The following is a 20,198-nucleotide window of genomic DNA, read 5'->3' as shown; positions in this document are numbered from 1 at the left end:
CAGAGAGAAATCACATTTTTTAAGCTTCTAACATTGTGCTCATAGTTATTAGCATTCTAATTTATGTTCCAGCAATTTGGTAGGTACAAATTGAGAGCACAGGCATGTATTTATCTTCGAAGCACATCAAATAGATAAAATAAGGTAAAAGGTAAATGATCCCTGGACAGTTAGGTGACTATGGGGTGCAGCGCTCATCTCGCTTCAGGCCGAGGGAGCCGACGTTTGTCCACAGGCAGCTTTCTGGGTCATGTGGCCAGCAGGACTAAATCACTTCTGGCGCAACGGAACACTGTGACAGAAGCCAGAGCACACAGAAATGCCATTTATCTTTCTGCCACAGTGGTACCTATTTATCTACTTGCACTGGTGTGCTTTCGAACCGCTAGGTTGGCAGGAGCTGGGACAGAGCAATGGGAGCTCACTCCATCCTGGGGATTTGAACTGCCGACTTTCCGAATCCTAAATATGTTTCCTTGAAAGTGAGGTCCACTGAGATTAGAATCAGAGTACCTTCTATTTTGGTATTGTGTAGTTCTGGCGTTCTAGGTTCAGTTGTTTAGGATGCTTCTTAAATGAAGTTTGCTTTACAGCTGATGCTGAGTACAGACATAAAGTCTAGATTATTGATGCATTTGAATGTAAGGGCAGGAGTGATTACACAAATGTTTCAATGTTATATATGCTGTTTTATTGTAAGGCAATGGATTGTAATTGATTAAAACTTTTTAAATGTTTTGCTTCAGAGCTCTTTGAAACAAGCAAGAAATGCTGCATCATTTGTGGTTGTTTCTGTCATATTTACCAATATAATTTCACCTCTAAAATGCAGAAACGGATTGAATGGCTCGTATTTTTAACAACAAACGTACTTCCATCTAGTAAAAGATTCTTTATGTACTTTAAAACAGTTGCCAGTTACAAAAAGGGTGTCTATACTTTAAGTGCTCATTGCCAATTATTATTACAGACTGGAGCTTTCACACTCTTCTTCGTTGCATTTTTTTTTCGTGGGAGAAGTATCTTCTTCATTATAGAAGAAAATGCAGGCAAAGGCTTAAAAAATGTATGTTGTGGGGACAGCTGACAGATTACTGTTCGTGGAACTCGATTTTCCAACCCCAGGTACTCACTGGCTCAAAGACAACTTGAGTTGCTCAACCTCTTTTTGTCCTTGTACCTCCATACCCAGGTGACCATGTTCAAGCAAGCAGAAAGTTGATTTAAACCTCGTAACGACATCAGTTTTTAGCCATCAGATCTCTCCAATAAAGGAAAGGGATGTGTTGCATTCTGACCTATCTGAATTCTCAAGTTACCTTTCCCCCTGTCTTTTTCACAACACAACAGCACCTCAGAATCATAATAATGTGAAAGGGGGGAGGGGAATAATAACGTAACTGAAACTAGCCACCAACACAACCTTTGTTTTGTGTTTGCTTGATCTCCAGTGCTCACCCCCTTTTAAATATGCTTCCTCCTAATGTGATAGGAATTAATAGTTATACTACACTGCGAAGCCTATCAATCAATGCCCCCGACTGCTGAATTACCTACTGGTGTCTCTGATGTGTTGCTGAGCAGATTACACTTCATGCATCACCACATTCATTTCTTTCACATTACACATGACCGTGTCTTGTCACTGCCCAATTGCCCTCTTTTGGACAGCTTAACTGATGTACTATATACAATGAGCATCACCAAGCAAACTTAACAGTATAGAAACTGTGGGAAAAAATTTGGAAGGCTGAAGCCAGAGTCCAGTGGGTGGGTATGCAAGAACAGCTTGTGATGTTTCTTACCAATAAATCTGGAGGTATAATTAACTTGTGCTGTAATTTTTTTACATGTACAAAACCAGCAATAGTCTGCATGCCTTCTCCTGCTTTTCCCCCCTAGGGTTTTTACTTTATTTTTTCTTACTCACCCATATTGTCCATAATGTGCCAAGTAAATTTCCCAGTAGTCTCAACCTCTCTCAGGAACAGCGGGAGTTTGGAGCACATAACCAACACCAACCCTTCGATAAAAACCACTAAGTATTTGAGCCTGTTCAGTCATTACCTGGCATGTAGGATTCTATCAGGAATGAAATCAAAAGCATGCTCCCTCCACTGACCTCAGTACAGGAAAAAGGTAACAAGTGCACTGAGAGACCACGTGTTCAGATAAATGCAAGACATCGTGATTCAGTTAATTAATTTTCTCCGGAGGAGAAACAGAAAAAATAACATATGAGCAAGAAGGTTGCTCTCAAATCTCTTCTGCTATGTACCAAGAAACAACTGAACAGGTTTTTTGGGCAGTAAAGGTGAATTTAGGATTGGGGTGGGGGAAGGAGGAAAAAAGTCTAGCACTTGTACAGTGGTACCTTGGGTTATAAACACCTCGGGTTACAGACTCTGCTAACCCGGAAGCAGTGCCTCGGGTTAAGAACTTTACCTCAGGATAAGAACAGAAATTGCGTGTCGGTGGCAGAGGGAGGCCCCATTAGCTAAAGTGGTACCCTCAGGTTAAGAATGGTTTCAGGTTAAGAACGGACCTGCGGAAAGAATTAAGTTTGTAACCAGAGGTACCACTGTACTCAATTACGGAGGTGGGGGAGTCACAGCAATACTTTTTCTGATAGCCCACATAGCTACTGTTTTCAGAAGATTGCAGGAGGCATGTTTTGGCTAAATTCAATGGGTGTCAGGAGATGGATTTCATTAAGGTCCCCCTGATATTTCTCCCTGCAATTTGAGTGCTGTCTATATGTGAATGTAGAAAGTGCGGTGATATGCTGTGAAAAGTGTCAGTTCCTGATTTCTGCCCATTACACTGCTGTAAGATGCACACACAGCCTCACAGCAACATGCTATGTTCAAGACATCCAAACAATATGAAGTAGAGATACTACATTTGATTTCCAATTTTCTTCTTCGTTAAGAGCGCAAAAGCTTTCAAGTTACACAGAACTCTTCATCTGCGTAACTTTTAAGTTTTCTTATATGCTTTTAAGGTTGCATAATCTTACAAAGCTAATTGGGCTGGAAAGCATCAGTTCAACTATTCCCCAATATCAACCATCACTTACCTGCTGCACAAAATAAAGCTGTTGTAACACAGACTTGATAGATTCCTAAGGCCTGAAATTCAGTTTTCGAGGTTTCATTAGGACAAGGAACCTAAACCTAAATTCTCCAAGAGGTAGATCCATCCATTAAGTAGAAAAACGCAAGACACTCAGAAGTGCTTTCCCAGTATTATATATTTCTCTAATGCTGGATAGATTTGTCAGATTAGTGTGAAGCCTGTGAAAGCTTCATTTCACAAGGCAGCAGTCCTCAACATGCCACACATACCTTGAGCAAGTGGCTGCAATGGCAAGGTAGGCTGGCCAGGCTGAATCGTCAGCAGACCCTGGCGCTGCAAAGACAGGAGGTGCTGTTGCTGCAGTTGTTGCATCTGCAAAAGCTGCTGCTGAAAGGCCAACTGCTGTGAAGTCACCTGTTGCTGCTGGGGCTGTGAAACAAAAGAAGAAAAGATATTATGGGTGGAATCCCACATAGTGCCAAGTGAACGCTTCGTCAGTAATGATGGCTAGAAACAATTCTGTGTGGGGAGAGAATCCCATAACCAGAGCACCACCACCAAAAAGGCCCTGTAGCAAAACATATACTTATTGCTGCAAAGCAGACCTGCACAACTTGGGTCCCACTAGCTAAATCTGACTGCATACCAAGGACTTGATAAATGCTGATTTTACTGTCCCCTACACATGTAAAACCAAGGGAGATGTCAAGCACATGGCTAGCTACATTTCACAGCTGGCAGGCCACATTCAGCTTGGTGAGTCCAGCAGCGCAGGCCTGCTGTATAATCAGTTTCCAACAAACCATCGCATTCAGGGAGAGAAGGTATCTGATCTTGACATGTAAAGAGTGTCCAGTGGCCTGATGCCCAGAGGGAGGTTACATTACAGTACCTAAATTTAGTCTACCAGAAAAACTTGGACTGGGTTTTCGGAAGACAGGTGTCTGTGTTCCATAGCACTGAATGGAACCCACAAAGGATACGTCTCACTTTTCTAGAAAACCGTATGTCTGATTGGTAGGCTTGCAGGGGGCAGGGCTGTATGTACCATATTCAGCCTCTCCCTTCTCTGATCAGTACAGTACCATTGCATCTTATGTGGGGGTTTGGTACCAAGGGTTCCTTATATATGCAAAAACACGTATTATAATTATGAATAAAATACTAGGCAACACAGTATGTATAGTTGCATGTATTTATATGCTGATTACCTTAGGAAAATAAAAGGGTATACTTGTATAATATTATACATAGAATAAAGCATAAAATGAAAGACGTGTTTGCATTTTTAGAGGAACTGGTAAAAACACAAACCTGCTTCTCATGAAGATCAAGGCGCGAGATGGGTGTTGGGGGGGGGGGGAAATCTGTGCAAGTTAAGTTCAACATTGAGATTTGAAGAAAACTCCATCCCAAAATGCAGATGCAGCTAACAAATTTTTGCAGCCCCAGCCATTATCCCTCACTCTTGATAGTATATTTCAATATAACCCAGTCATAAAGACATTAATGAAAGTTTGCTTTGCAAATTGGGTGGGGTGGGGATGACAAGCGTTTGTGTCTGGGTGTGGAGTAGAACAACTGTGGATTTAGCATTGACGCTGAAAACACATCACAAGCCGAGCATGTGCACACAGACACCTCGTTCTGTAATTCTAAGCGTTGTCTTCCCTATGACAGGAAAGCGGGAGGCAGGAGGGGGGTTGTTATGGGGGGAAATAATGTAATATTTGCTAAGAAAGGTGGGAGGAGCAGCACAGTCTTTTTCAAGGTGCTGATCTGTCTGGGATACCACTGCCCTATAGGTGTGCTTCCTATTTTCAAACATATATGAAGAGGGAGCACAGGCTGAAGTTGTTCATGAATATATGGAGGGCACTATCCCAGAGGCAAACTTCTTCGTTCCAAGTGTAGGGATGGGAGAGGCTGCAGTTTCCTAGCCAAAGGCACTCTGCTCCCTCAATTCTCTCTCTCTGTGAAACCCCCTTTTGTTGTTTTAATGTATTTTTAATATTTTGTTGGAAGCCGCCCAGAGTGACTGGGGAAACCCAGCCAGACTGGCGGGGTATAAATAGATTATTTTTATTATTATATTGTTGTTGTTGTCATCATCATCATCACCATCACCATCATCTTTTCCCTTAGATTAAAAAGTCTGGCCAATATTTATTGCTGGCCATAGAGAAGATTTCAAAAAGGCCTACACCCATCCCATCCACTCTCCTGTTAAAAAAAAATTATCCAGCTTGCTAAATTTTCAACACAAGCTGTAACCCGGCTTCTATCAAGCAAACCATAGTTGGTGTTAACCACAGTTTGTCAGTTTGGGTGCCTCAACAGGCTGTGGTTAAGTACAAATGGAAGCGAAAGCTTCTAAGCTCTTCCTTGCGTCGGGTGGAGTGGCTCAATCTTGTCATGCTGAAGTTATGATTTAGTTTGATGTCTGAAGAGTATTAAAGAGAAAGAGTAAACAATTCCTCTGGGCACACCCCATATAGTTCTTTGAATTCTGTCCAAAATCTGACTGTATGACTTATAGATCATTCACGCAAAATCTGTATGGATTTTATACTGACAAAGAAATGCAACGATGCACATGTTAAAATAAAAATAAAGTCTGTGTGACTGACACCCTACTTCTTCCAGCTTTGTGCCAAACTGGCATGTATGTATGCCATGCGTGGCTTGAGAAGGTTCTTCACTGCTAAAGCAGACTGCACAGGAATGTCTGGTGTTATGTTTAAATTGGACAGGATTCTTCTATGCTGGGGGCGAATGCAACAATGGAATTGTATTCTTATATCTTTTTACAAGATACAGTCGGTAGCTCACAACCTTGTTGACAGTTAGTGAAGTTCTTGTGAACTTTGGCGCTGAAAAGTCAAAGCGCAGAAAGCAGCATTACGCCAACATATCATATACACTTAATTTTAATGAAAAATAACCCCACGCTATGCTCTATTTACTTATTAAAGAATTGTCTCAGCTATTAAGGCTCCAATTGGCTAATTTATTGCATTTTGCATAGTAGCTCTCTCTGTCATGCAATCAATCAATTCACAGTTCTCTCTCCTGTGTTATTCCACTTAATTTTTTTTTTTTTAACTTCAATGCTTGGGGAGGAGGAGAATTATTCACCCTCAGAAGAAGACTAAGTTGCTATATTCCACTGGGATCTGAACCCTGAACCTCTGAGGTGTAAAAGAACATGTTGCTTTTTCACTGCTGCACCCAGAGAAGCTTTTAACTACTCTGTTTATCACTTCTGACATAAATAAATGAGAAAAAAATCAGACCTTTGAAGAAGAAAAACTTCATCTAATATTGTTAATTAGCCATGACAAACGATGAAATAACATTGTAAATCTTTCATAGAAACAGCCACTAGATTTTAATTACACACATTCATAATTTAGCAAACAACATCTTATTTGAATGCGTTTAATATGTACAGTACTCAAGGCTTCAGAGTCCTTAATTTTGTTTCACTTAAGGAAGCCTTTAGGTTCTGCTCATCTTGTATTTTATTTGCTTTGTTCTTCTAAAACCATAGAAAATGCCTTTGCAGTTTTGATAAATATCTTTTTATTTATTGTACAATGACACGAGGAAAACTTTGGTTCCGTAAAATATCAATGCATCGTGCCAATGTTTAGCTATTCCTTAAGCCAGCCAAAAAAAAAAAGTTAATGTAGATTTCCTCAGTAATTATCTGAGTGATAGAAAGATAATACAGCACACTAGAACAATAAATAGAAGGAAATTATCTAATATCCCTAATCTGTTAGGAATCATATCAAGGTGGAGGTCTGCAGAGCTTTTGTAGCTAACATTTGCAGAAAGAAAGTTAACCCTTGACAGAGAGAAACATATATAATCCATATGACAGCAGAACTGAGGGAGAGGGGGAAGGGGAAGGAAGGGTGTGTGTGAAAAAACGCATGGCATTTGGAATAACTCCATTTGCCTTTAAGAGGTCTATCTGTGCACTTTGATTTTAAAACATCTCCCCTTAAAAACAAGCCATTGGTATAAATAGCTAAAAATAAGTTATAAGAACCATTCAGAAAGTATTAAAAATGTGAGACAGTGATTTTTTGTGATTATTATTTTTTTGCATCTGATTCATTTGAACTCCCACCCCCCCTTTCTCCTTTATATACCTAGCTGAAATGAATAGACATCACTCGAGAACCTAACTGTATTCCTAGGATTCCAAAGGAAAAATAAATGGACAGGAGCGAAGGTGAGTGGAGCTGGAAACCCTCCCTGCTCAACATATACATTAATTCTATTGGGAGAAGGGAAAATAAAATTGGATTGAGAAACAGGTCACAAGTATGTTGGTCAACCAGAGGGCTGACTGTCCCACAACACGTCGTCAAACCTAGACTAAGGGGGAAATGGCACAAATCTAGATTAATGGTGGAAACCACAAACATGTAATGGCACAGAATCCTACAAGTTCAGTCCTTGGTGGTAGATAAACTGCATTATTTTATTATGTTTGCAGTCTCCATGTAAGAAGCGTACCACAGATCAACCCTGAGTTGAAGCTGACAATGTGAATAATTTGGCTAACTGGCTGAAAGGAAGTGGGATTGGGGCAGGGAGTGGGGAACAAAGGCACTTAAGCACAAGAATGGGCACACTTGAACATCTTCCACCACCCTTGAACATCCGCAGATGGTTTAAAGCGGCCCTCTAGATGTTTTGGGACTACAACTCCCATCATCCCTAGCTAACAGGACCAGTGGGTCAGGGATGATGGGAATTGTAGTCCCAAAACATCTGGAGGGCCAAGTTTGGGGATGCCTGGTTTAAAGAAAGGCAGAATGAAGTTTCTGTGGACCATGGAGGAGCTGGGTGTGAAGAAAGGGAAATACAGTGGTACCTCTGGATACGCACACCTCTGGTTGCGTATCCTTCAGGATGCGAACGCGGCAAACCCGGAAGTATTTTTCCAGGTCTTGACGCGCGCTCATGCGCAGAAGCGCTCTATGTGCCACACACATGTGCAGAAACGCTTTACCGCGCCATGCGCAGAAGTGGCACCACCAGTTGCGAATTCCTCAGATCTGACCGGAGCTCCGGAATGGATCCCGTGCGCAACCGGAGGTACCACTGTACCATCACCTTGCAGATTTCCCTGCTCCTCTCACAATCTACCATATTTTTCCGTGTATAAGACTAGGTTTTTCCCCTTAAAAAATAATGTCAAAAATTATAGGGCGTCTTATACACGGGGCCATCTTCCCACATTTTCTTAAATCTGAGTCCCCCAAAATATACATGGGGGTGTCTTATAGATGGAAAAATACGGTATGGCCTTGCCCTGATGTTTCTGCTAATAACCTAGAAACACCCCTTGCTTGCTTGATTTTTCTATATGGACCCGGGAATGGGGAACCTGTGGCCCTCTGGATACTGTTCGACTACAACTCCCATCACCACGGATCACTGGCAGTGCTGGCTGAGGCTGATGGAACTTTGAACTTCCAAGTTGTATGGAGTACCTTAGGTTGCCTTGCCCTGATATAGGCAGACCAACCTACAGTGAAGTCGGACACATTCCGATGGTGCTGAAAATGCTTCCGATAACTATTTAAAGCATGCCACAGCAACTAGACTAATAGAGCCATTGAAACTCCCCATGCAACGCACTGTGGAGGTGGCCCTTCACTCAGCTCTGCTATAGAACATATGGATGGCCCATTGGCAGTTCTCCCGGCAGCAGAAAGCCCCAAATGGGGCACATTGAGGGTGGGGAAGGGGCGAGGTTGAGCCAACCTGGGATCCACAAAAGGTCTCACTGCTGGCAGTTGAGTTCACTGGTGACAAGGAGTAGTCAAAATGATAGGAGCTATTTGTGTGTGTGTGTGCTGTTAGTTGCTAAGGCCCATTTATCTGGTAGTAAACCCTATTGAATTAAATGAGACTTCCTTCTGAATAGACATCAACAGGACTGCACTGTATGTGGCTTATTTTGCGGGGATTTGGGAAATATTGCCTTCCACATACTTCGTATTAGCAACCAATTTCAGGCCTATTACTCTACCCACTGAGAAAGTTAATTGATTTTCTGTCTGAAAAACCCAAATCTACAGCCAGAACAACAAACATGTAAATAAGCTGAAAAGTCGAGGGCATTTCAGTTTTAAACCAGCATGCCCCCAGATGATCCAACTGTTCCTGATTTTTCCTGAAGTTATTGGATTAATATAAATCACTAGGATAGTTAAACCAGTGTTTAATAATTTGTTCAGCACCTCAGATATTAATCCTTGTGAAAAATTCATACTGTAAAAAGGATGATTTAGTAGGAGAACACTCCCTGCTTTGGACATGTCAGGGACTTGCCACTTTATTGCAAGTTAATATTTTAAACCAGCTTTATTTATATAAGTTGACTGATGCCTGTTCTGTTGTCTTCGGCGCTATCCTCCAGGAAAAGCTCATGAAAGCTATTTCTCCATTTAAAAAGCCAGGATAAAAAAGTATACAAGCCCATTGTCCCAGAAAGAACTTAAAAGCAATGCACGTTGCCAAACTGTGCTCCCCACCCAGTTACCAAACACAGGATACAAGGCAGCTTGTTTACTTCTCACAATTGAATGCATACAAAAAAGGTCTCGGTGCAGTCCTGTTGTCAGGTCAGTAGTCAGTTGTTAAAATGCTGAAATATCCTGATAAAACTTGCATTTTTGATCCCCTCCCTAAAGCTGCTGTCAAAGGTCTGTTTTCCTTTCTTGGGTTACTCCCTACTGCCTAACATAAATTGTCATAACTACTGGAGGACAAACAGCCTTTTATCAAAACAATCTACTTAGCTCAACATGAATGCAAAAAAAGAGAAGAAAAGAAAAAAAAGGTGGTAGGGTGGGTAGGTGGCGGGCGGGTGGGGGATGTTTCCCACCTTTATTTAGAAACATTTCCATCATCATTTCCCCCAGGTCTATTTGATAGACTCAATGGGATGGTGCTTAATAAAATCAAAACACGAGAGAATAGGACCTAGGGAGTTAACAGGCTCGGGATCTGGCTGCAACAAATGGAAATGCTGCTATAAACATGCTCTCCACCCTGCCGGAAAACTCCCTTTAATTCTTACTTGCAAAAAACCAGAGACTTTTAATTTTTAAAAAACACACTACCATATAGAATGTACTGGTTACAGGTCATAGATCCCTTGCTTTCAGATCTGCTTGGATGGGACTGTGAGCTAACAACAAGGAAGAGTGCAGCAGATTAACACAATTGAGCCAAATTTAAAAATGGTTAAGTCCGTAACCAATTTCTCTCATGTGATTATTTAGTTTTGAACACATGCATTCACACTCATGCCATATGCATGGGCACAGACAGGCACATGGCTTACCATGTGCATGTTAATTCCTCTTTCACTTAAGAAGATGGCGGTGAAAAACCATCATAGATGGGTTTGTATTGCTTGAAGCACCCCTCACTAAAACCATCTGGTTATTAAAAGAAAAAGCGCTTCCTCTAACCCCCCCCCCCCCGAGCAAACAGCAGCTAAAAGCAAGGGGTGTGTGCCCTTTGCTCTCCTTACATCAATCAATGTTGTAATACTAATTTTAAAATAGGAAGGAGATTTCGCTTATTGTAACTTTGGATACCACAATATCAGGTGTGTGACCACAGTAAATCAGTTGTGATGGATATTGAAATGTCATTACATTGTCCAACCCTCCATCCTGCCTTTTTAACACAGAAAGTATTTTTCCTTCTTCTCCAAGCCATCATCTTTGTGTCAGAGACGCTCTCCTGTCTGACAACAGCAATTTAGAAGAGTTAACTTTTATCGTTCATTCTGCTGTGTAACTTTCCCCTTCAAATTTCTTTATCTGCCCTCTGAGCTCATCTGAACTTTCATGTTCTCCCAGCATGCAGGCTTGCATTCAAAACTATGTCTAATAGACCAAATAAGAGGTTAATAAGAAGTGGCAACAGAAAGAAAAAAATACAATCCCTGGTAACTGATAAGAATGACAGTGGCAGCCCTTTATTGTTTGTCTTCAAATATAGAGTTAAAGATCTTTAAAAAACTAAAATTTGACGCCTTTGAAAAGAAAGAAGCACAAAATAACAACAGGGGGTTATTGCCTGGCAGCCACAGGGGAGAAGCTCCATAATTCTTATTCTCCCTTTTGAAGGTTGTTAGAAATCTGATTCAAAAAAGCAACAGCAGAAGGAGAAAGCCTCTTGAGGCTATAGCCATTTCCTGTGATCATGCATAATGTGCTTCAAAAGTGGGTTTTTACCAATTCTGTTGATCAATTGCACCTCCTTCATATTCCCTCTTTTTTTTCCTTCTTTTTTTTTTTGCTGTGTTTACATCTGATGCGACTCAATGACAAGCACTGTCTGAGACTGTGAAACAGACCTGTCATGTTGATTTATGGGCGCATCAAACCACGACTTGTCCAAACTGAAGCTCGCAGTTCATTAATTAGAGAGTTGTGACTTTGAAGTCAGCTTTCAGACTGTGGTTTTTAACATTTGGCTTAATTTATATGCTCTTGAATGTGGATCTCTAAGGGAAAAACTGAAATTCCCTTCTTGTCTTTGAACTTCTTTTGACCGCACAATAATCATTTCTTTGTCCAGAGTGATGCCTGCATCCCAGAGTCATTAACGCGCATTGAACTGCCACTGATGAGTAAGCCCTACTGAATTAGAAAAACAGCCAGCAAAACAAAGCTGAGAGCATTCTGCACAGTGATATCTCACAATTACATGCCTTCCCTCCCTGTGCCATTTCCATTTTAATTACTGTTAGTCCTTTAGATTTACATTTTAGACATTTTTTAATCTGTTCCCTTTTTTATTATAGTGGCGCCCGTTAACGGGCTATAGTTAAGGTTCATGTCAGCGTTTCCCATTATAAACCCCCCCCCCCTTATTTTCATAACGCGACTGTAAAAATTCACACTTGACTTAAAACTTGGGTTTTCCACAATAGGGGAGAGCGGTTTGATGGAGGCCAAGAAAGTGTGTGGACCAATCTGGTAATGTGTGCTTGCATAAATCACAACTACCATGCTGACACACAGCCAACTCAGGTGTGGGAGCATCGTGTAATACGGCACAACATTCTAGGCATCCAACAGGCAGTCATGCAGTGGGCAGGGGGTGGGACGCCTTAATACCAACAGAGCTTCCACAACCCCCCATGTATTTTCTAGATGGCAATTTATGGTCTTGAAGGAACACAAACCAAGGCAAAATTTATAAAATACAGCAGAATTTGCAAAGTTGCAAATTGTGAAAGGCATATGGCAGCATCAATTCGACTATCAGTAACAACTGATGTAGAAGGGAAGAGGACCCCACTGTATCCTCTAAGTTTCACAATTTCATAAATGTACCAACAATTCCATTTTTCAGCCATCATTTTCAATCATAGATTTTGCTCATGTAATGTTAACTATATTTTCTGGTCCATGCTGTGCATGGTATAATCCTCAACAGTCTTTATCCGGGGGGGGGGGGGTGTTTGTGTGTGACAAGTTTATTTTTAACCAGGGTACTTTAGAGGGTAAACCTATTCCCTCCCAAACCCAAGTTTCACCTCCATTAGCAAGCTACCCCAAAGCTCGGCTTGGCGCTTCCTAAATCTGTACCTTCAGGGAACCGTTCCATGTCATTGGCTCCTTTGTCAAAGAACTTCTGCCTGGTTTGTCATGGGACCTATGTGCAGAGGATTATGGAGCGGGATCTAGAGTGTTCACAAATGAAACTGTCTTATATTACTGTTTCTCACATCATCCAAACAGTCCATAAGGACATGAGGGCCTCTGTTGTTGCCAGCAACTGGTACTCAGAGGCATGTTGCATCCTAGATGACACACAGAACAGTAATCTGTGGCTGCACAGCTAGAGTGTGGTGCTGATAAAGCCAAGGTTGCAGGTTCAATCCCCATAAGGGACAGCTGCATATTCCTGCATTACAGGGGATCGGACTAGATCAGGCTTCCTCAACCTCAGCCCTCCAGATGTTTCTGGCCTACAACTCCCATGATTCCTGGACCAGTGGTTAGGGATGATGGGAATTGTCGTCTCAAAACATCTGGAGGGCTGAGGTTGAGGAAGCCTGGACTAGATGATCCTCAGGGTCCCTCCCCACTCTATGATTCTAGGTACAAGCTGTCTTTCAGAAGCTTGACCTTCATTCCTCATCTTCTCACTGCGGAGCCCCTGATGAACTTCAGAAGTGCCACAAAATACCCTGAAACATGGTTTGACAATCACAGTTTTATAGCCAAGCACAGCTGTTATGTTAAGGGGTAGAAGATAATGCATGCAACATCAGAGACTAGTTAGAAGTGCTTAAATCCTAGGGAGTGAATGGGGCTTCAGAGCTTTGTGCTTCCATCTCCCATTATTTAAATGAGTCTTAAGGCTGCTTCACACCAGATTTTTTTTTTCCCTACCCTGGAATTTGCTTTGGGCATTCTGAACAAGGAAGGAAGGGGATAGAAAGAGTAGCAGTTCCTCTTCCTCCGCTTGTTCACAAAATTTACCAGCCTGAAAAATAGATATACTAGCCTGAATGGAGCTGCCAGAAAAGACACAAAGAGCTCCACCACTCCTGCAGCATTGGGTTGCATTTCTATGCACTCGCCTGCATGAAATCCCTTGTCACTTTGGGCTTGCAAGGCTGGTGTTTGAATACAGGGCTGGTTTACAATATCCAAAGCAGAGTCCTGACATCTGACCCTGTGGGGACAGATATGCCATCTTTGTATCTGGACCCAGATTCAAGAGTTCTAGTCAGGTGTAGTGAGGGCAAGCCCATGCACTTGCGCACAACTTTTTCGAGCCAACTTAAAAAATCCGCAAAGCTACCCAGAGATTGGTCCCCAGTTCAGGAAAAGAAAAATGTCATGTGTGACGCATCCCCTCAGGATACCCCGTTCTATCTGGGTTGCAACCAATGGCCTCAATCCAAACAAAGTGTGATGCAGTAATCAGGGCAGCACACACGTAGCGTAGTAAAAGAAGCTGGAATCCATCAATCAACTGTTTGGCAGCGAAGGGGAGACTGAATCCAGCCTCCAGCTCCTTCTTCTGAATAGCAAGATTTCAGCTTTGTTTACCAGTCTACATGTGCACCGTGTTAGCTGCTGGACTGGGGAATTATAAGCACAGAACCACTTTATGCATATTAATTCTCCATTCATCTAGAGAGATGGACGTCTGGAGGCTGGGTCAGGGCAAATGTGTACACAACCTCAAAGACTCCAGCAAATACAGCACTAGAGATTTTCATTGTGCTACGTTTTGGAAACATAAGTTGTTAGTGCAATCTTTCAAGTAGTAACTTCCAGAAACGTTTCCTTCTTCTGAAAAAATTACAGCTATAATGTGCTGTTATAACATACCATAGGAAGAAAATGGGAGGACCAAATTAAAGCAGCAGCAGCAAAGAGAATACAGGTTCTTACGTCTAACCCTAAAAGCTGGGACCCGGTGCATTCAGCTCAACTTCACAACCATTCACAAGATAAATGATCATTCTAAAGTTGTTATACTTTCTTTTGGGATCTGTGGTTTGCAAGGGAAAATGGGCTTTAGTTGTACCTCTTTAGGCTGTTTTCCGGCATGTTGTTGCTGTAAAAGTTGTAGCTGCAACTGTTCCTGTTGTTTCTTATAAAATTCTTGAAGCTGCTGCTACAAAGGAAAAGGGGGAGAGAGAGACAGAGAGAGAGAGAGAGAGAGAGAGAGAGAGAGAGAGAGAGAAACAGAGAGGGAGGGGGAGAGAAAGAGACTGTTAAGTAAAACAAAGTAGGAGAGCCAATTCAGGATCCCCTTTTGGTGTAACACACAAACTGCGATTTGAAAAATAGCATCCTTTTATCTGTAACAGTCTGACCTTTAGTTTGAAACTCGACAATAAATTCAGTGCACACTGACTATTCTTGGCATTATCGTTTGAAAAGTAATCTCCAAAATGAACTGATGAAAAACATACCATTTTCTACACAAACTAATTAAAATAAGGCAAGGAATGACCTTTGGTTGGAACAACAAAGCCAAAATGCCCTTGCTGGGAGAGCCTGGTGAATCTTTATTTAGAAGCAATACATGCTTTCTAAATCATCATTGCATTGTACTGTACTAAGCGTTGTTTGGTACAGGCACAGGCTCCCTGCTTCCACCCACCTTGCCCAATCTCCCAGATAGATAGCTTTTTTTGAAAGTTCCATTCAATGAATGAGAGTGTGTGTGTGTGTGTGTGTGTGTGTGTGAGAGAGAGAGAGAGAGAGAGAGAGAATGACTAAGGCACAGTGCACAAGGTCAACTTGCAATGGACTTTGGCATTGCTGCACCATTAATGAATTAACCCTGCATAGCTCACTGAGATATGTAAACCTCAAAGTCATTTTTGCATTTCCGCTAACCCACAGAGAGAGAACGATATTAATTCATGGCATACATCAAAAGTCTAACATGCGTTTCCATGACATGCAAGGGTTTGTGCACATTTCACTGTTGCCTTATTAAATGATGTGCCTAGACGTAATTGTTTTGTTTACCACCACATACGTGAAAGCCAATGCGTGAGCCACGGCTAGATGTAACCCACTAACGGGAGTTATGACCACAAGTGATATGACCACTAATATGGTAAAAGCGGACAGGCAGCAATTACACTGAAAAATTATCCCAGGGTATAATCTATTAAATCTTAAAAGTTCCTGCATTGCAGTGGGTTGGACTAGATGACCCTCATGGTCCCATCCAACTCCACAATTCTCTGATTCTATGAGTAGGTTAGGCTGACACACCGAATAAGCTTTGCAGCAGAGTGGAGTTTTGAACCCAGGTCTCCCATAACTGCATTCTATTCTCTTAACAACTGGCTCCCTAAATGCACCACCTGCTAGTTGTTTTTCCAGTGTGCTTCCTTATATGCTCTGTAAGCTGGAAAAAAAAAGTACTTTGACCTCTTGTTTATTCTAACTAGTTATGGCACAGGTTCTTTTTGGTAGATGTAGGTGAAAAGCAATCATTATAATATATTTGAAAACTTGGAAAAATCTGGTGAAAAATCTACAGCCCATTCTGAAAGCATTTCTGATATTTCCTTGAAGAAAGGCTTTGGGAGATTATGGAATCTTTGGTCCCCAGTATCGTATTTTTAAGAATGCAGTGAAGAGGGAAATATATGCTCAGTCATCATCTAAAGCTGCAACTATTATGTAGCACGCATGTGGCAAAGTATGAAGAGAGTTACAACTGGTATAGGGGCTACAACAGATGTATTGTCCTTATAAGAACACGTACGTGTGTGTGTGTGTGTGTGTGTGTGTGTAGATTCAGGTAGGTAGCTGTGTTGGTCTGACGCAGTCGAAATATATAGTCATACTTAGTGTTGCCTTAGGTTCATGTTGGATCTTTTCGGCTTGCGAATGTGGCAAACCCACAAGTGTCTACTTCTGGGTTTCGCTGTGTGTGCAGAAGCGTTCTGCACGCTTTGCACATGCGCAGAAGCACTCTATCGCACTCTGTGCTTGCGCAGAAGCGCCGCTCTAGTTGTGGACTCCGGAACGGATCGTGTCCGCAACTAGAGGTACCACCGTATAAAAAAATTGTCCAGTAGCACCTTAGAGACCAACTAATTTTGTTCTTGTATAAGCTTTTGTGTGTGTGTGTGTGTGTGTGTGTGTGTGTGTGTGTGTAGTCTATACCTGCCTGCCTCCCTGTCTACCCAATTCACATAGGATGTTTGTCTGCTGCGGAGGAACAAATCATTACTTCACAATCAGCTCAAAGAGGCTAGTCCTTCAATAGCAGTGTTGGTGAGCTGAACAGCTGCAAAGGAAACAAACTGTTTACCTGCTGAAGCATGAGTGCCTGCTGCTGCTGGAGCAGGACCTGAAGTTGCTGCGGAGTTAGCACTTGCTGCTGGAGGATCTGCTGCATTTGCTGAGGAGTGATAACTTGAGGTGTCATCATAGCCACTGACACAGGAACCTAAAGAATTAGGAAAGTGTAAACAAACAAGCAACTCAATATGTTGTTCATCATGGTTGTGGTTGTTGTTTTTCAAGATAATAAGCACTTCTCTTTTCACTCCAAACATTCAAGATCATTCCTCTGGTTCACTTAAGTGACCCATCTTTTACTTCCCAACACCTTGGTTATAATTTAATCCTGACTTGTTTAGTTCACAGAAATAATAATAATAAAAAGCATTCACTAATTACACCTTCTAGGTATGTTTCTCTGCCCCCCACCCAATGTGTTATTTTACAATGGAATAATTTCCGAGAAAACTGAACTATTCATTTGTGTACCTTCTAGAGGCAGCCATCAATTCTAACAATTTTTTGCATTAATTAATAAGTAAGACCCTTCAAAAGCAACCACTGGGGAGCCTGAACTTAATGATTTGAAGCAAATGAACGCCATCTCGGCAATATCGAAAACCGCACCTTGTTCCCAAGCAATTTTAGCAGTGGAGTTCCTACAGTGATGTCTCTACCATTCCATATTCACCCAGCATACAGATGGCTTCAATTCTTTCGTATTATGTGAGATACCATTAAAAGCCGCTTTCCATGACATTTCAGTGACAAACAGCTACAGTGATGAACTTGATAGCATTTCATATTTGCAACTGTTAACACGTTTCTGCACGGGCATCTTTGCAAGGAACCTGTACACTGTATCTGAAAGGATGATGTCTTGTTCAGATAAAACACTGACATTAAAATGACAGGCTGTCTTGGCCAAGGTTACACAAATTGTATTCAAGCGGATACCTAATGACAATGCTTTGAATTCTGCAAGCTTTCTAGAATGTAATTTAGCTATTCAAAATAATCACTGCACTTGTGTTTAATTTGCAGACTACATGAGAACCATTTTGTCAGTTCCGGTAATGCAACAAGACTATTTCGCTAGAAATCTCACCAGAAAAAAAAGAGAGCGAGCAAGCAAGAGAGAGAAAGATGGGGGGAAGATACAGAACTCACATGACTTTGAATAGTAATATTTAAGCACCTTACTTTTCTTTAGTTTCAGCTGAAACAGATGACAGCAGAAAACTAAAAGCGGTAAAGGATATAGTTTGTTAAAAAGGATCTGCTGTCATCTCATGTATTACAATAAAAGGTAATAACATGTTTTGAACATTTTTATGCACCACGCTTTAAAAAAATCAGTAGACAATAGCTGATCCGGAGATAAAAGGATTTAAAAAAAAATATTTCAGGGGAGTAGTAAGCAAGAAAGAGACGCAGTATTAATTTTATGTAACATAATGTCTTAATATGCAGTTTATCTTGACTTTTTCACATGATTTGTCCTGTCATTTGCATAGCAAATTCTCATTCCTAATTTCACAGTCATTATGCACTGATGTCCTGATTTCTCAGCACCACTAATTTTGATGAACTAAAAATGGTTCCTGAAGGTCAGATTCATGTATAGTGAACACCCTCCGATGTTGTTGTGTAGGTTTACACAAGTGTCAGAGACGGTTCTTGTTTGCAAGAGTCAAAAGAAACTTACACACCTTTTGACACTTCTATTAGTGTTAACACGAGAAATCCACACCACAACAGCATTACCATTCTGAATTTGCACTGTGCTGCATGTCAGGATAACCCAAAGCAACTGAGAACCCAGTTCAAGACACAGCGGCTCCCTCGTAGCATTGATATGGTAAAGATCTGAAGAAGCATAGCGTAATAAGAGTTACTTGAATTTATCTGTGAGGCAAGCCCTAGTGAATACTAGACCAACGGTTGGGTCCTTCTGCTCTACAGCATTCTCAATTGTTATCTACATTGTGCTTGCATTACCAAAGTAATATACGCCGGCTTGCAGATAAACCTACACAATTTACTAACTTGCAGAAGTGTTTACTAGCCTGTGGAGGGCTAGCAGGGGTGGGGGGTGAGGAGGAAGAGCTCTAACCCTCCTGCAACAGCTCACTGCATTCCATGATACACATCAAAGAACGTTTTTCCCCACCTCTAGCAGCTGGTTTTGTTTCAATGCTGAGCACAGAGGAGCTCTATTCTGCCAGCCTGCTCACTCGCCTGCATGGAATCCCTTGTCTACGGCTACCAGGCTAGTGCCTTAATACAAGAGTGTGCCTTCCCATGAGTTCACGTGTGGCACTGCCTTACAGAAGTATAGCTGGAACTTATATTGGCTACAGCATAGTTCCCTGGGAAGTTAATGCCAGACTCCCACAGGCACAGCCCTCTCACGGAAGGGTAAACACCAGTAGCAAATCCTGAAAGGCAAACACTAGTTTACCCTTGGGATCCCTTCCAACTCTACAGTTCTATGAAAAATGCAGTACCAGCGTGGAAGAATCGTATGTAATTTTGCCCCAAGGCAGTAAAACAATGCTGTACTGTGATAATACCTATAAGCCATGATCTGCCTTCATCAAATCAAAGAGTTGTGGGTCCCTTCCAATATGTAGTAATCTTCCAATATTCCCTATAATGCAAGAATATTTTGCCCAACATGGAGCTTGAACCCACAACCCTGAGATTTAGTGTATCAAGCTATACTGAGAGCTGGTGGAACATGGGGGCTAAAAAACTAAGCTGTGAACAATGAAAACCCCAATTTCACGCCTGCCATGAACTGGAGTGGGGCTGGCCACCATCAGGCACCTGTTGGGAGCTGCACATACAGCCCCCAGAGCCTCCTGGCCCTCCTGATCCACCACAGGGCTGGCCTTGCCATGCAGCAGAGTGAAGCAATTCACATCAGGTGGCACCATGATCAGGTGGATAGATGAACATAGGAACTGGCCCAAGTTTGGGGGAGGGATGGGAAGAGGCAGGCTGCCATTTGGGTTTGGGTTCAGGCAGCTAGAAATTGGCACTCCTCCTCCTTTCTCGTCTCCATCTCTTTTTGGGCAGCGGTGCAGAAGGACAAGGGAAGACAACAGGAAGGAGGTGCCCATATTAATAGTCACAAGGAGGCGGTCCCACTTTTGGAGGAAGGGTGTTGAGAGTATTTGGCCCAAGGGTACCTCGAAATTTTGAGACTACACTGTCCTTAACTCTAGCCTTCCTCTACTCTCTCCCGGGAAACCTTTTTCTTCAATAGCTGTTTTTAGC

General features: G+C 41.9%; 1 protein-coding gene across 20 annotated transcripts in view; it reads right to left on the bottom strand.

Annotated features, from left to right (window-relative positions):
• The window catches only part of FOXP1 (forkhead box P1), a 539,690-nt gene that overhangs the window by 100,050 nt on the left and 419,442 nt on the right, over positions 1 to 20,198 (bottom strand). For 18 of the 20 annotated variants that reach the window (XR_013982997.1, XM_080995718.1, XM_080995726.1 and 15 more), the window contains 3 exons: positions 16,942 to 17,079; positions 14,683 to 14,772; positions 3,348 to 3,507 (listed from right to left, as the gene is read on the bottom strand). Coding sequence is in view for 19 of the 20 variants with exons in the window: in XM_080995718.1 (XP_080851844.1) it covers positions 3,348 to 3,507; positions 14,683 to 14,772; positions 16,942 to 17,079 (388 nt within the window). In the remaining variant the exon portion in view is untranslated. The remainder of the gene's footprint in view (positions 1 to 3,347; positions 3,508 to 14,682; positions 14,773 to 16,941; positions 17,080 to 20,198) is intronic. The other 2 variants (XM_080995717.1, XM_080995720.1) reach the window with 1 other exon arrangement.

The sequence above is a fragment of the Podarcis pityusensis genome (assembly GCF_964106645.2).
Source record: "Podarcis pityusensis genome assembly, chromosome: 2".
Classification (NCBI taxonomy): Eukaryota; Metazoa; Chordata; class Lepidosauria; order Squamata; family Lacertidae; genus Podarcis; species Podarcis pityusensis.
This window is presented reverse-complemented; position numbering and strand designations above follow the sequence as displayed.